Consider the following 18,388-nt stretch of genomic DNA (forward strand, 5'->3'; position numbering starts at 1 on the left):
AGAAAAACACATACACGGCTCTCAGGCTCAAACCTAAAGATCAACCATCATTTCTGAAATACTATTGAGATCTATCTATATATCTATATATATATATTTTTATTGATTTATTTTTGATTGATCTTTACAGTCTAAGCAGCCATTGTATCACTAGCAGACTAGATCTTCTTCATGATTTATATCATCACAAAAAGAAGCCATGAGGGTGCGGGGAGTCGATAGGGTGCGCTATGATGTCACTGGGGCAAGGACGGCTAAATGGGGCTTATTATAGCGCACACAGTCTCTTAAAGGGCAAGCCAACCCCAAAACAAAAGTTTGCCTAATAAAATAAAACATAATTCTAAGCAACGTTCCAATATACATTTATTAAATATTGTCAGGGCTTTTAAAGATATTAGTAGAAACAGTTTCTATCGAAAGCTGCATTTGTTTAACTCCTTGCAGGTTACTTTTTAAATAAAGTTGCAAAAGTCTTAGATCCCCAGCAGCAAAGAGAGGTCTGTTAATCAGCTGCCTTGTATTTACATTGTATCAACAGTCTGAACCAGCAGTGCAGACAAAAGACAGGGACAGACACTGGTTCTATAGCAAAACATATACAAATAAACCATAACAAATGTGTAATGAATGTATATTGCAAAGCTGCTCAGAATTATGTTTTGGTTTATTAGGCAAAAAGGGAAACACAATTTTAGTAACAAGTTCAAACCTGATTGGTGGGACTGTACCCCTAAATATTGCACTGCGCTATAATGCAGAGGGGCAGGAGAGGGGGTTCATGTAGGTTAGGGGGTGCAGGCTATAGGTCTTAGGAAAGGCTGGTGTTTCACACAGGGAATTACAATGAGAATTTAAAGGGGAACTCCGGCTTCCAAACCAAAATTTGATAATGAGACCCAAATAACACAGAAACCCTTAATATTCCCACCACAGTTACCCGTTTATTCAAAAACTATGAATAAATTGAATTTTCTATGCTGAAATCCAGCTGTTTAACAGTTCTTCTCTTTTTGCATCATTTGAAATCCTGGCAGGGAAGGAGGGACTAAACACAACAACTACTCCACAGCTTACAGACAGCATGCAGGAACTACATAACCCACAATGCATTGCACTGGGATGTTCTGTTCCTTAATGAAATCACGTGTGCAGGGAATTGTGGGGTTTGGAGGATGCAGGCTGAGGACAGATGCTTTTGATACAAAGTAACAGTAGTCAGACAGCTCAGCAAAGTAGTCAGACAGATCAGCAGGAGAGCAGGGGGCTGGGCTTAGGGAACTGTCAGAAACCAATAAAAATCATGAAAAGTCTGCCTATTTTTTAACGGATATATATTGCAAAGTTGCTTGAAATTATGTTTACTTTTCAAAAAGCTGAAGTTATGTTTTTGTGGAGTTCCCCTTTAATCTTTATTTGTCTGTCAGTATCTCAACGCCCCCGGGGTTTCTGGGAAAGGGAAATCAGCCTCAGTGACCTCAGATTGCCTCTGTCCTCCCAGACCACCCTAATTGCCCCCTTAATGACATACACTGCTGTGAATCTGCTTTATACGACTAATTGCGCTTTTGCATGAGACCGTGTCGGTATTTTCTCGCCCACAGCAGGAGAAATCCCACCACCCCAAACCCTCTCTGAAAGGGCAGATAGTTAAACAGTGTAACATGTTCTCCCCGTATTCCCTTACTCATTCCACACAAGGGGACATTTCCAGTCCCACCGACCAGGGAAGTTGACACTTATTAGTCTTTTTATACAGGGGTAATTAATTCTGAAAGGCATTCTGGGAACTTGGCAAGATGGCTGACTGGCACGACTGCTGCCCATCACCTGGGGCAAAACAGCCCTGGACTCAGTATCATGTCTGCACTCACCACTCATCTGTATCATTCTGCAATTCATCACAATTTTCTTTCAATTATTTACAAATAAATTATTTAAAGGGGAACTGCACCCGCAAACAACTTCCCAATGTCCATTTATTCCTCATTCTCACTGGGTTTATAGTTCTGTGTAACTGTCATTGTGTCTGTCCCTTTCTCTGCACTGCTGCCTCTGACTCCTGATACAACTTCCCAATATCCATTCATTCCTCATTCTCACTGGGTTTATAGTTCTGTGTAACTGTCATTGTGTCTGTCCCTTTCTCTGCACTGCTGCCTCTGACTCCTGATACAACTTCCCAATATCCATTCATTCCTCATTCTCACTGGGTTTATAGTTCTGTGTAACTGTCATTGTGTCTGTCCCTTTCTCTGCACTGCTGCTTCTGACTCCTGATACAACTTCCCAATATCCATTCATTCCTCATTCTCACTGGGTTTATAGTTCTGTGTAACTGTCATTGTGTCTGTCCCTTTCTCTTCTCTGCACTGCTGCCTCTGACTCCTGATACAACTTCCCAATATCCATTCATTCCTCATTCTCACTGGGTTTATAGTTCTGTGTAACTGTCATTGTGTCTGTCCCTTTCTCTGCACTGCTGCCTCTGACTCCTGATACAACTTCCCAATATCCATTCATTCCTCATTCTCACTGGGTTTATAGTTCTGTGTAACTGTCATTGTGTCTGTCCCTTTCTCTTCTCTGCACTGCTGCTTCTGACTCCTGATACAACTTCCCAATATCCATTCATTCCTCATTCTCACTGGGTTTATAGTTCTGTGTAACTGTCATTGTGTCTGTCCCTGTCTCTTCTCTGCACTGCTGCTTCTGACTCCTGATACAACTTCCCAATATCCATTCATTCCTCATTCTCACTGGGTTTATAGTTCTGTGTAACTGTCACTGTGTCTGTCCCTTTCTCTGCACTGCTGCCCCCGACTCCTGATACAACTTCCCAATATCCATTCATTCCTCATTCTCACTGGGTTTATAGTTCTGTGTAACTGTCATTTTCTGTTGTCTGGTTCTGACTCTTGAAACAATGTAGCAGAACCCGGGTCTTTTAATCAAGCTGATTGTGCTACATTGAGTCAAGAATCAGAAAGGAATTAACACTGCAACTTCCTTAACCCTTCTATTTCTATAGAGTGTAACAATGTATCAGTCCTATACAAAGTTTCTGTAACCTGAGAGTGAGGAGTGTAAGCAGAATGGCAGCACCCATATTTACTTTGACAGAAATTAGCAGTGACACAGATTTAGCTCAGCCTTACGATGAAATTAGAAATATGACAGGGACAAAACGTCTGTCTTAACCTCCCTTGATGCCTGAGCTAATGGGTTAATCCCCCTCACGCCCCACACGGAATAGAGAGGCGGCTAAGTATTGCTGCGGATTAAGGAAACTAATTGGGGGCTATTTAGGGACTGACAACAAGTATGAGACAGAACTGAGCAGGAAATACGATGACTTGCGTCTGGCTGTTTCATTCCTCCACTCACTCCCAGATCTGCTCGTCATTATCCCCAGAAAGCCAATGGTTTCTTCCTAAACAGGGTAACTTTGCCTTTAAATTACAAACAGTCATTTGTGTTTATTCCTAGGGCCCCTTATTATTTACAGTAGGGGGTACATTATCCCTTATAATACATGAGTGATACTCAGAGTTCCCTGTATAACTCAGCCTGCAGCCTTGTGTCTTTATATGGTCACAGAACAACCCCTCAGTGACTTCTAATATCCTTATCATTTACAGTAGGGGGTACATTATCCCTTATAATACATGAGTGATACTCAGAGTTCCCTGTATAACTCAGCCTGCAGCCTTGTGCCTTTATATGGTCACAGAACAACCCCTCAGTGACATCTAATATCCTTATCATTTACAGTAGGGGGTACATTATCCCTTATAATACATGAGTGATACTCAGAGTTCCCTGTATAACTCAGCCTGCAGCCTTGTGCCTTTATATGGTCACAGAACAACCCCTCAGTGACTTCTAATATCCTTATCATTTACAGTAGGGGGTACATTATCCCTTATAATACATGAGTGATACTCAGAGTTGCCTGTATAACTCAGCCTGCAGCCTTGTGCCTTTATATGGTCACAGAACAACCCCTCAGTGACTTCTAATATCCTTATCATTTACAGTAGGGGGTACATTATCCCTTATAATACATGAGTGATACTCAGAGTTCCCTGTATAACTCAGCCTGCAGCCTTGTGCCTTTATATGGTCACAGAACAACCCCTCAGTGACTTCTAATATCCTTATCATTTTTAGAAGGGGGTACATTATCCCTTATAATACATGAGTGATACTCAGAGTTCCCTGTATAACTCAGCCTGCAGCCTTGTGCCTTTATATGGTCACAGAACAACCCCTCAGTGACTTCTAATATCCTTATCATTTACAGTAGGGGGTACATTATCCCTTATAATACATGAGTGATACTCAGAGTTCCCTGTATAACTCAGCCTGCAGCCTTGTGTCTTTATATGGTCACAGAACAACCCCTCAGTGACTTCTAATATCCTTATCATTTACAGTAGGGGGTACATTATCCCTTATAATACATGAGTGATACTCAGAGTTCCCTGTATAACTCAGCCTGCAGCCTTGTGCCTTTATATGGTCACAGAACAACCCCTCAGTGACTTCTAATATCCTTATCATTTTTAGAAGGGGGTACATTATCCCTTATAATACATGAGTGATACTCAGAGTTGCCTGTATAACTCAGCCTGCAGCCTTGTGCCTTTATATGGTCACAGAACAACCCCTCAGTGACTTCTAATATCCTTATCATTTACAGTAGGGGGTACATTATCCCTTATAATAATGTGTTTTGCTTTACATGGTCACAGAACTCTTAGCTCCTGTTTTTTCTACAGCTGCAACTCTCTGGGGCCCCACTAGGTGTAGAGCAGCTGCCCGTTTGCACCCCTTATTGACGGCTTTGGGTCGAGCCGCACAGACAAGCCTGTATTTCCCATGAGGCTCAGCAGCAGATAAAATGTTTAGATGCACAAGTTGATTTGGTTCCTATATAAATACAGGCAGGTGGGTGCGCAGGGCTGATATATACTGTAGATATATATATATATACTGGTCAGACAGATCTCCTCACAGACCTTACAGACGGCCGAATTCCTCGGCATTTCTCTGGCTCTGCAAACAGCCCACGCATTTCACTCATCACACTCAGGCTGATTACACGCTTTTCTCCCATTGCTTTTAAAAGAAATCTTAAACAATAACAAAGAATATTTCTAAATGTCGTTTTTCTAACAAGCTGCTGTAGCAGGGGCGTCTGATACATAGTGTGGCCCTCCAGCTGCTCTTTTACTAACACACCCTGTAACTTGTGCTGTTGGGGACGCGGGGAGTTATAGTTGCACAGATGGAGAGACAAATCTGCTCAAAGTGACCGTCTATTCCCATTAAAGGACAAATACAATGAATATACATTTTGTTCCCCTGTGAAAAAATATTCTGAAACCTTCACTGATTGAGTATTTCTGTTGCTGCCTAGAGCGTCAGCTCTTCCCAAAGCTTCACCCACAGCATTTGCATTTTCTGGGTTTCTTTCCCTGGGCCAATTCCATCCAATGCACAACTGTATCAGAACATTTACTGGGTTAAACCAAACTTTTAGTCAATCAAAACATTAGGGCATTCAAAATGAGGCTAATTAGTACATAATTACTACTCCTGTAGCCAATCAGAGCCATGAAGCCTGCACGGGTCCAGAAAAACTTCTAGCCAATCAGAGTATTTGAACTAGAACTAGGACTAGTATATGTTTTAGCCAATCAGAGCATAACTTGCAGAGAACTAGACAAACCTATAGCCAATCAGACCTAGACCATTCTGCATTCAATGGCATCATTTGGACCAACAGCCAATCAGAGCATTACCGCAGACACACAACTCGATTGGTCTTAGCCAATCAGAGGATATTCACAAGGCTAGGACAACCTACAGCCAATCAGAGCATTTACTGAGTTAGATCAACTTCTGCTAGGCCAATCAGAGTATTAGATATTTACAAGGCTGGACCAACCTGACCTAGCCAATGAGATGATTAGATTTATTAGAGATTTATGTATACAGGGGAGACTTAGTCAGTCGCAATTAAAGTAACAGTACACACCTCTGAATGAATGGACCTGGTGGTGAACAGAATATTTTTCATTTGTATTTCTAGTTTTTATTAAGAAATATCTAGGGCTTTTGTTATTTCTAACACTAAAAAAAAATATGAAACCAGTTTCATTTTATCACTTGCTGCTACATCCTTTCCTATAGGACTTCAGGGAAGCGGATAATGCTAATTACCGGTCAACCAAGAAGCCCCTGATAATGAGCTGCTCAAGTCTCAAAGGCTGCTGCTTAGATATAAGGAAAAGATTTGTTTGTTGAAAGGTAGATAAGCAGTACTGAACAAATTGCTCTGTTTATCAAGGAAGGATGGGGGGAAAATGAATGCTTTATATTAGCAAAAATTAGGGAAATATGGATTTTAAACAATAGACAGAATGCAATTTCAGCACTATTCACTTCTATTTATTATACCCATTTTTAGCAAATGTGTTTTTAGGTGTACACTGCCCCTTTAATTGCCTGCCAAATTCACTGTAATTCATTGAAGAGCAAATTGTAACATAAAACACATCATTTTTATATAAAAGAGCAACTTCTAATAAATGTGATTTGAACGTGAAAGATTCAATTATGAGTTAGACTGTAAGCTCTTGTGAGCAAAGGCCTCTGATCCCAATTTTTCTGCACCCTTAGTTGAAATGATGACGTCTGTTATAAATGAAGGTAAAGCACTGTGTACCTCGCCGGTACTCTATAAATAAATCATAATGATGAATTAAAAGAGTCGTCTGCCTTCAAGTTAACTTTCAGTATGTTATAGAATGGCGGATTCCAGGCAACTTTTCAATTGGTCTTCATTTTTTCTTTTTTAAATTATTTTTTTTTAACTCTTTCCAGCTTTCAAATGAGGGTCACTGACCCCACCTAAAAACAAATGCTCTGTAAGGCTACAAATGTATTATTATTATTATTGGTACTTTATATTACTCATCTTTATATTCAGGCCTCTCCTATTCATTTTCCAATCTCTTATTCAAATCAGTGCATGGTTGCTAGGGGAATTTGACCCTAGCAACCAGATGGCTGAAATTGCAAACCGGAGAGCTGCTGAATAAAAAGCTAAATAACTCAATAACCATCATTGATAAAAAATTAAATCCAACGGTAAACTGTCTCGGAATATCCCTCGCTTCATTAAAGGTGAACAGCCCCTTAGATGTTGGTAGCAGCCAGGAGACTGGGGAAGACATTATCAGTCGCACTTATTACTTCCCCACAATGTCTGACCGGTGCTACTACAAGAGAGAAAGAAAGTGAGAGTTGCGACTCAGTACGTTCAGCCGCTGCGAATAAGAAACAGATTCAGTAACTCATATACTGACCCAATAAAACATGAATTATTCACATACACATATCACTTGCGTGTCTGTTAAATATCCAATAAAGGGATCCGGTACCAAGAAGGGACTTTTATTCCCAAAATTATGGACATCAGTCACAAAGCGTATTTTTGTTACAAAGGAAAATCTAGAGAAAAAGAAAAACCCTGAGGAAATCCTGAGATATCAAATTCTCCCGAAGCTTTGAACATTTTCAGGAAAATTCCTTTATTGTGCGGCTTTCTGGTTTTATGATTTATTGGGGGGAAATATCTATTTCTCTTTACCTGAGACCGGCGTGGGGTGCGCGAGAGCGACAATCCTGGGGGCGAGGCGGATGGGATTTCGGGATTGTGAGAATTTATATTACATTATAACAAAAAATGTATCTTATATAAATTAGATATCATTTATATTTATAACAAAAGACACAGTTTAGCCACAAATATTATAACAAAAATGTTATATTCCATTATAACAAAAGACACAGTTTAGCCACAAATATACTCATTTCCATGTTTGTTACAACAGACTCCTTCCCCATTAGCGGATACAGCGCCAGGCTTAACGCTAAAAGCCCAATATACATTTAATATCGGGGTTTAAGTTCCCACTTAAGCCCCTGCCTTTTAACTTGGACTAAAAACTTCACTACCGACTTTCTACAGCTGATTAAATCCGCCTGATTGAGTTTCCTCTTGGACATTTCCACAACAAAGCAAAAAACTCATGAAACTCGGTGCCGTGCCGAAACAGTGACCAACTGCATGGAAATAACACGGAGCAACGGACCTAAATAAATATTGTATCAATAGAGGAAGATAAAAAAAAAATTCCGTAATAATGAGAAAGTGTCTGAAATTTATCTTATGACTCCCGTCCCCTGCAAGAAAAACAGAATAAGAAAATACAAGGAAAATCTATAATATTATGATAAGTTTAAAGAAGTCCCGTTTCCTTTCCATCTTGTATAAATAAACCCCTCAACAGAAGAAGAGGAGGAACATGGGGCAGGTCTCCTTTAAATTAACTGTTAGTATGATGTAGAGAGGGATATTCTAAGACAATTTGCAATTGGTTGGTTTTTTTTTTATTATTTGTGGTTTTTGAGTTATTTAGCTTTTTATTCAGCAGCTCTCCAGTTTGTAATTTCAGCCGTTTGGTTGCTAGGGTCCAAATTTCCATAGCAGCCATGTGGAGGGTCTGTATAAAACAAGGAGTAATAAAAAGTAGCAAAAACAATACATTTGTAGCCTTACAGGGCATTGTTGTTTAGAAGGGGTCGGTGACCTCCTATTTAAAGGCTGGAAAGATTCAAAAACGATATAAAAAAAAAAAACAAATCATGAAGACCAATGAAATAGTTGCTTAGAAGTGTAAAAAATTTAATGAAAAAATTAAATGAAAGGTCAACCACCCCTTTAAAGGAAAGTGCAGCCCAAAACGTCTTTATTTTTTCTGTAACGAAAGGAAATGGAATTCTGAGCCACTTCCTAAAATACGTTGGTTGGTTTTAGAGATGGGCGAATTTTTTCGCCTTGTTTTGCCGAAAAAATGACACCCATAGACTTGTATGGCTTTGTGCGTCAAAATAAATAGACTTTAATGGGCGTCGGCGACATTTCGCCGGCGGCAAATTTTAGGCGAAACGAAACGGGTCAAATTTGCCCATCTGTAAAACAATGTAACGGGAGTCACATCCCCCCAGGTCTTTCAATTGTATCAGCTGCCCTGTAACATTGTTTCACTGGTCAGACTAAAGGACAGACAGACAGTGACGGATACAGAGACAGAATTAGAATCCAGTGAGGAATGGACGTGGATATTTGTCTGTATACACTGCTAACACTGCATTCAACCAACAGCCAGGGATCAATACAATCATTAAATATAAGTACAGAAATGCAATAACATTCAAGATTAACTGCCTGCCCTACAGAGCTTACAGTCTAAGTGAATGAGTCAATGAGAGACACAAATAGGAGAGCACTATAAATAAAGATGGTATTTGATTGATATAAATATGTATATTGAATATTGAAAACATATTGAAAAGGTCAATATTGTGGTCCTTTCCAAAGACCTTTATCAAGACCAGAAAGGTCTTAAAAATGACTGAAATGTTGACCTTTTTAATATCTATTTAATAAAAGTGGTTGTTCACCTTTAAATTAACTGTTAGTAGGATGCAGATAGTGATATTCTGAGACAATTTGCAATTGGTTTTCATTTTTTATTATTTGTGGCTTTTGACTTATTTTTATTCAGCAGCTCTCCAGTTTGCAATTTCAGCCGTCTGGTTGCTAGGGTCCACATTATCCTAGCAACCAGGCGTTGATTTGAATAAGAGACTGGAATATAAATAGGAGAGGCCTGAATAGAAAGATGAGGAATAAAAAGTAACAATAACAATACATTTGTAGCCTTACAGAGCATTTGTTTTTTAGATGGGGTCAGTGACCTCCCATTTAAAAACTGGAAAGAATCAGAAGGCAAATAATTAAACTATTATAAAAAAATAATGAAGACCAATTACAAGTGGCCATTCTATAACATAGTATAAATGAATGTAAATGTGAACCAGCCCTTGTTTTTCTGGACACAATATCTGGGAACCTTTAAAAATCACTTTTCTATTTTCCGTATTTAGTGTCATTAATTCAGCTCTTTTACTGCTCTTTATAAATAAAAAAATTGTTTTTCCTGTTTGAAAGAAAAAGAAGGGTTTTTTTTTACCAGTTCTCCCATAAAGACGCCACGAGGGATTTTTAGGGAATATAATAAATATTTTTTGCCCCTTAAAATGCAGTTGTTGCCGGGCAGGTTGTAAACGTGAAGTTCAAAGCAAAGTCGCAGGGAGGGTCGGATTAACAAAGGAGTCGGGGGGATTTGATTATAACAACGGGGGGTAACGGATACCTGTGATCCCCCCTCAGCTCCCACTCTGGTGTTTACAGGGGGATTTCTCCTTAAAACTCGACAGAAAGGAGAAGAAATGAATGACGTGGGCCGTATGTTTCTCGATCATTTAATTCTCCCAAGTGCCACTCGTCACTCACTGTCGGTTTCCTATTAAATCCACTTTGTTTTGTTTCAGTCGTTTCATCACATGGACAAAGGCTTTAGCCAAAACCTCGCGCTTTTCCACTCAAGTGGGGGGGGGAACGATTTGGGAATGTGAGGAGGGAGAAGAGGGGCCCAGAAATCCCAGGGATCTAAAGCGCCGCTGGGGGGGGGAATTTATTATTGTGACAGTAAAAAAGCGACTGATCTGTAACAGCCGCACGTGGAACCAAACGGTGTCAGAGTCGTAACCAGCAGTGATAAAGAAATCTATTCCCTGATCCCATGCTCCTCCCTGTTATCATCCCTTCCACGGACCCCAACACATTTTATATTCCACAGAATTATTAAATCATCATTATCAGGTGAAATCATTTATTTATCTGTCAATAATACATGTTATAATGTGATTTACCCCCACGTGCTTCATACAGGATTTACTGACTTCAACTGCTCCCCCAACACAGTCTCAATCACCGGGTGCAGGAGCCATCGCAACCAATCAGCTCTTTGCTTTCTCTTTCTCATCAAAATCAGCTGCTGATTGGTTGCTCTTACACGGGAGGCCTTATTTAGCAAAATTAGAATTTATAAATAAAAAAAGTCTGACCAAACTAGAATCCACGATTATTTAAAAAACATGATTTTTTTTGATAATAAATAGAGCGAAAATCTGAATCGTCCAATTTTTTCTGATTTTTTTTTTCCAGAAAAGTCTAAATTTTTTCAGAGTATTTAAAATAAAAAAGTCTAACCAAACTAGAATCCACGATTGGACCTTATTTATTATTAAAAGAAAGTGTGATTTCATTGGATCAGATAAAAACTCGCTAAAATCGAGCGAGAATCTAATTTGTATGATTTTTCCAGATTTTTTTCCCCAAAAGTGGATTTATGCTCAAAATAGTTGGATTTTCAGGTTAATTCCAATACAGAAACTTCCAAATAAGATTGGGACCTCTCCCATTGACTTATATGAAACCTTGACAGGTCTGAGATTGCGGATTTTCAGATTCAGACTTTTTCCATCCTCAGGGAATAATAAATCTCAAAATTAATTTTTTTTTCCTGCTTTTGATTTTATCATTTATGGATTCAGATTTTAATAAATAACCCCGTTGATGTTAGTAAATATTAGTTATATACCATTCAACTCTTAGATATAGTAAATAGTACAGGTATGTGTTACGCAGAATTCCGTGAGATACTCAGGCCTACATGTTACACGCATGGTACATACATAGATACACACGCAAAGCTCATACAGGGGTGAATACAGAAATATGGGCAAATCCAGTGACCAGTATAAATAGCTGCTGGGGATTAAAAGGGTCCAGTGAGTGGAGCCCCAGCTAGAGTTACTCCGGGGTGTAAGTACTTACTATACATTACTATACATTACTATACATTACTATACATTTCTATACATTACTATACATTACTATACATTACTACTGACCCGGGAATCACTTGCACAAATGTGTTTCCGTGTTGGAAAGTGAGTGTCTCCTGTGGCCCGTGTGTAACACCAGCGACACTTCTGCTCTCACACTAATTGTTCATTTGCACCAACGTCCCATAAAGTCCAACTCCCAACAAAGCGCAAATGACAATTCCAGCTGTGACACTCAGTGTAACAAAGAGCTCACTCACTATGTACCAAGCGCACACTTACTCACCCACTCACTCACCCACTCACTCACTCAAGCCAGATACAAACATGTGACATTATACACATGGGATCCTTGGGGGCGTTGCCTTTATAGAGAGATCTTTGGGGGAGTTGACTCACACGTTATACACATGGGGTTCCTGGGCCACATACACCCACACGTTATACACAGGGATCAGACACACACGGCTGCACATATTACACCCCAAACTGCTCCCCCTATTCAGGACAGGACCCCCGGCACCTACAGCACACGCAGCACTTGCACCGCACACACATTCTAATCACACCCATCCAACACACACTGTTTACAAATGTAGAAATCCCTCGCTATACACACATACACAACTATGCACATGCTATACACACGCTATACACACACACTATACACACTATACACACACTATACACATTATACACACAATATACACATTATATACACACTATACACACACTAGACACACATTATACACACACACTATACACATTATACACACTATACACACATTATACACACACTATACACACACACTATACACATTATACACACACTATACACATTATACACACACACTATACACATTATACACACACACTATACACATTATACACACTATACACACACTATACACATTATACACACACACTATACACATTATACACACACACTATACACATTATACACACTATACACACACTATACACACATTATACACACACACTATACACACATTATACACACACACTATACACACATTATACACACACACTATACACATTATACAAACACTATACACACACACTATACACATTATATAGACACTATACACACACTATACACAGGGCTCAAGATAAACACAAAATGTATATGGGGGGGGGCATACAGGACCCACTGGAGCCACAAACACATAATTGAGTAGAAACCCAAGAGGAGACCACAATAAAGACTTGTTGTTCTGACACTGAAATGAAACGTCAGAGACCCAAAGTCCTCCCTCAGGTTCTTATCATTCAGCTTTTGTTATTGGACTACAACTCCCAGAAACCCCCCAACATCAAGTGACTGGTAGAAGTTAAAGTGGCAGAGATTGTCATTGTCTATACACATGGGGGAGTGTTACACACACAACTCACACTACTGACACTGACCTCAAATACCCAGACACACACACACTGAATGGAAACACAATTACACATTTATATGTATCACACACAGTTGTATTGTTCTACAGACTTACATGGAGACTAGTCTTATACCCCCAACGACACTCACACTCACACTAGCGACACACACTCACACTCACACAGTCAGGGTAAGAGATGACAAGTACTCACTCACACTCACACTCTCAGGGGTCGCAGGACCCTCACTTTCTACACAAAGGGGTGAGGAGCAACTCCCAGGCACCTTGTCACTGAGCTCCCAGTAACTCCCAGTAACTCCAGTAACTCCAGTAACTCCCAGTAACTCCAGTAACTCCAGTAACTCCCAGTAACTCCAGTAACTCCCAGTAACTCCAGTAACTCCCAGTAACTCCAGTAACTCCAGTAACTCCCAGTCCGGAGAGACACGATGTCCTATAAATGTTATTGTAACACAAGTTGTTTCTCTTATTACCCCCCCCCCGGCAATTCTTACTTGGGGGTCATTGGAGGGTGGGGGTTACCCCCGGGCTGCTCCGGGTCTCGGGGCTCCAGTGCTCGACTCATAGCGACAGCGACACATTCACTAGCGACTGCCAATCCCCTGCCGCCTGCAACTGCCATCTACTCCCGGCCAGCGCAGGAGGGGGAGTGTCATAACAAAGCCAGGCTCCTCCCACCCCTACACTGGAGCAGTGACACCAAAACGGCACTTTGACTCCAGCTGCCCCCCCCACTGTCAGTCTAAAGGGGAAGTTAACCCTCCTTATATAATTACTACTAATAATACTAATAATACTAATAATACTAATAATACTACTAATACACACAGTCCTCATCTCTTGTTACACGAGCAGCACCGTCACCTTAATCAATAAACTGAAGTGACTCCCTATAATAAAAGCAATAAACTCCCCCAATGTCTAAAGAGAAGCAATGATGTAGTTCAACTAACACACACGGTACAATATAATAAGCAGAAAACATCAGATCTGTATTTGAATCATCAGCTTCACTTCACTTCCCATTCGCTTCAATCGGAACCATTTCATTTTGTCCAAAGTTTGTGAAAAGCGTTTAAGTCAACGGTCGTTTTTTCGCTGAGAAACACTTGTTCCTCATCACTGGGGATAATATAATATAATGTCATATAATATAATATAATGTAATATACTATACTATAATATAATGTAATATAATATAATATAATATAATATAATGTAATATAATGTCATATAATGTAATATAATATAATGTAATATACTATACTATAATATAATGTAATATAATATAATATAATGTCATATAATGTAATTTATAAGGATATAATTTAAAAGATATTCTTAGCTTTTGTGTATAATTATAATATAATATAATATAATGTAATATAATATATAAAACAACATCCGGTCCCCAATAAACATTCAGTCCAGTAAATTTGTCATTAACCTGTGGCCCCTAATATTGATGATCTCTATGGAACTGCCCCTCCGACCCCTCCCCCATTCTCTTCTACCCCTGCCCTGTACCAACTGCCACCTCCTAAACTGCCCATAGATATAAACATTTTTAAAAGATCCAATCGTTATCGTGAGACCACGAATATTTCGAAATTATCGTTTAAATGTACGAATTGTCCATCAACTAAAAAGACCAATTTGTCAGGAAAACAAAGGGGAGCTGATTGGCCCTGCAGACATACATACATTGCACTGGGACCCACAGAGATTTTTTAACCCTGGCCCATCAATTTCCTGACAGATGTCGGCCGAAAAATCGTAAGATGTGCGATCGTTCCAATCCCACTAACTGCACGATAATTTCGAAGGATTGGTCGGACTTCCCTAAGATCAGTCGTTCCACAAAGAAGAATCATTGTGTCTATGGGGACCTTAATTCTGCCCTGTAACAAATGCCCCACACACCCCTCTATTGCTCAATTAACCCCTTCTACTCCACTACAACTGAAATGGCCACCCTTTACTGCTGCTGCAACAACCAACCTCAGCTGAGTTTGGGAATAAACCTCTACTCATGTAAGAACTGCCCCAACTTTAATTCTAACGTTTCTTCTACTATAACAATTGTCTCCTGCTGGTCCCTATCTACTGCCCCACTTGTACCTACCTACCTTCTCCCCTCTTTTGTACTTACCTTCTCCTTCTGACACCCCAATGTTTCTATATATCTGTAACCTTGTTATGAGCTAAGGGGGCCCAGTCTGAAGGTCAGTTAGGGGGAGATTTGGGGTGAGTGCTTATTTGTGCCCTGGGTACCCCTGGAACTATAGCAGGGTGACTGTTACCCCAATGTTTCTATATATGTGTAACCTTGTTATGAGCTAAGGGGGCCCAGTCTGAAGGTCAGTTAGGGGGAGATTTGGGGTGAGTGTTTATTTGTACCCTGGGTACCCCTGGAACTATAGCAGGGTGACACCCCAATGTTTCTATATATCTGTAACCTTGTTATGAGCTAAGGGGGCCCAGTCTGAAGGTCAGTTAGGGGGAGATTTGGGGTGAGTGTTTATTTGTACCCTGGGTACCCCTGGAACTATAGCAGGGTGACACCCCAATGTTTCTATATATCTGTAACCTTGTTATGAGCTAAGGGGGCCCAGTCTGAAGGTCAGTTAGGGGGAGACTGCAGGATGTGCAGCTGCAATAGGAGCCAATAACCTGCAGGGGAAACATCACAGAAGCCGAGCCCTCGAGTATCAAAAGAGCCAGAGTTAAAGGGGTTGTTCACCTTTAAATTAACTGTTAGTGTGATGTAGAGAGGGATAATCTTTGCAATTCTTTTTGGTTTTCTGGGTGTTTAATTGTTTTTGTTTTCATTTAAGAAAGAGATGTCACAATGGAGACCTTTCATCTGCCATAAAGGAAAACTTGACCCAGAACCCTGAGCCCGGGAAATGGAGGGATCCGCTGTGACTACTCCCCCAGATCAGATGCTACAGGATTTGTCAGTATAGAAATGGGGGGGCAATTAGAAGCGAGAGGGGAGCAAATATACAGGGGAATTTGTTATTTATTTATATTATAGTAACAGCCAATGGGTGTTTTAATTCAAACCTATTGTGGGCGGAATATACTCTGGCTATTGACAGCAGGTCCCAGGCAAATTCCCTATGTGTCTGATTTACATTCCAGTGTATGAAGGGTTAAGTGCTAAGGTTTCAGAGATATTTCCTTCCTCCCTTATTCATCCTAATTCCTTACAAGGATATGAGCCTTCCCCATAGTCTAATGACTGAGGGTCACTCCATCTCATCTGTTCCTCTACCCACAGAATCTCACTCCATCTCATCTGCTCCCTCTACCCACAGAACCCCACTCTGTCTCATTTGGAGCCACCTTGAGCTGCATTATAAATAATTATTGTGTCTTCAGTCAGACAAGTAACTGTGCTGGGGGGGCACCAGTTCATTTGGGGAATGAGAGTGCCGGGCACTGGCTGTGGATCTGGTAGTAAGTAGGTGCTGTGTGTTACTACAAGAAACAAATAATGGGTTCAGGTAACCAAGGGGGGGGGTTTAATAGAGTCATGAAAAAATATCTTTTATCTTTAGTCAAGAATCTTAGGGGCCAGAGCTTTTTCTCTGGGACTTTCCCCTCTATTTTAAAATCCTGTGAAGTGAGAAACACATTTTAACCCATAACAGTGACTTGTAATTGGATCACATTTGTTATGAAACTGATATGTGGGAGATCCCATCCAACCATTAAACACATTCAGCTCTGCCATTTCTAGGAGATGCTTCATCCAAAAGTTATTCAGAATCCCAATGTGGTGCACCCCTGTCCCATCTCCTGTCCCATCTCATGTCCAATCCCATCTTGGTGTGATCCCAGTCTGTTCTTACATGATATGCCCCTGGCCAAAATCAGCTCCCAAACTAACTCTCTATGGCTCAGAACATCACCAGAGTCCACAAGATGTACTGCAAAGTAATGAAAAGGAAAGAAGGGGAGAGAAGAGGGAGGATGGGGGAGAGTAAGGCCAAACAGTTGGGGAGGAAAGGAAAGGAGAGGGGATGAGAGACAGAAGGAGAGAAGGGAAAGGGGGTTAGGGAGTAGAGGGACAAATGGGGGAGAGGAGAAATATAGAAGGGGAGAGAAGAGGGAGGATGGGGGAGAGTAAGGCCAAACAGTTGGGGAGAAAAGGAAAGGAGAGGGGATGAGAGACAGAAGGAGAGAAGGGAAAGGGGGTTAGAGAGTAGAGAGACAAATGGGGGAGAGGAGAAATATAGAAGGGGAGAGAAGAGGGAGGATGGGGGAGAGTAAGGCCAAACAGTTGGGGGAGAAAAGGAAAGGAGAGGGGATGAGAGACAGAAGGAGAGGAGGGAAAGGGGGTTAGGGAGTAGAGAGACAAATGGGGGAGAGGAGAAATATAGAAGGGGAGAGAAGAGGAGGATGGGGGAGAGTAAGGCCAAACAGTTGGGGGAGAAAAGGAAAGGGGATGAGAGACAGAAGGAGAGAAGGGAAAGGGGTTAGGGAGTAGAGAGACAAATGGGGGAGAGGAGAAATATAGAAGGGGAGAGAAGAGGGAGGATGGGGGAGAGTAAGGCCAAACAGTTGAGGGAGGAAAGGAAAGGAGAGGGGATGAGAGACAGAAGGAGAGAAGGGAAAGGGGGTTAGAGAGTAGAGAGACAAATGGGGGAGAGGAGAAATATAGAAGGGGAGAGAAGAGGGAGGATGGGGGAGAGTAAGGCCAAACAGTTGGGGAGAAAAGGAAAGGAGAGGGGATGAGAGACAGAAGGAGAGAAGAGAAAGGGGGGGGGTTAGAGAGTAGAGAGACAAATGGGGAGGAGAATTATAGAAGGGGAGAGAAGAGGGAGGATGGGGGAGAGTTAGGTCAAAACAAGGTACAAGTGGGTTGGAAAGTTGAAAGAGAGAAGTGGAAAGAAGAGGAGAGGGTTTGGGCCCAGTGGGTGATGTGTTGGGAGCTTCTAGGACTGTGTTTCTAAATGCAATGAAGACAACCTTTATACCTATAGACATAGTCTGAGAAAGGCTTGTAGCCCCCCCCCCCCGATCCCTTAAATAGAGCAGCTCCAATTATGGGAACAATGTGAAGCCGATATTACGACGTAAGCGTCACACACTAAATACACAACATACAATTCCCGGGGGAT

General features: G+C 40.9%; 1 protein-coding gene across 1 annotated transcript in view; it reads right to left on the bottom strand.

Moving 5' to 3' along the window:
* Positions 1–13,893, bottom strand: part of rbm20.L (RNA binding motif protein 20 L homeolog) — a 127,997-nt gene extending 114,104 nt beyond the window's left edge. The window contains exon 1 of the mRNA XM_018224961.2: positions 13,751–13,893. Within this exon, the coding sequence (XP_018080450.1) occupies positions 13,751–13,878 (128 nt within the window). The 5' untranslated portion in view covers positions 13,879–13,893. The remainder of the gene's footprint in view (positions 1–13,750) is intronic.
* Between the last annotated feature and the right edge of the window lie 4,495 nt (positions 13,894–18,388).

The sequence above is a fragment of the Xenopus laevis genome, chromosome 7L (assembly GCF_017654675.1).
Source record: "Xenopus laevis strain J_2021 chromosome 7L, Xenopus_laevis_v10.1, whole genome shotgun sequence".
Classification (NCBI taxonomy): domain Eukaryota; kingdom Metazoa; phylum Chordata; class Amphibia; order Anura; family Pipidae; genus Xenopus; species Xenopus laevis.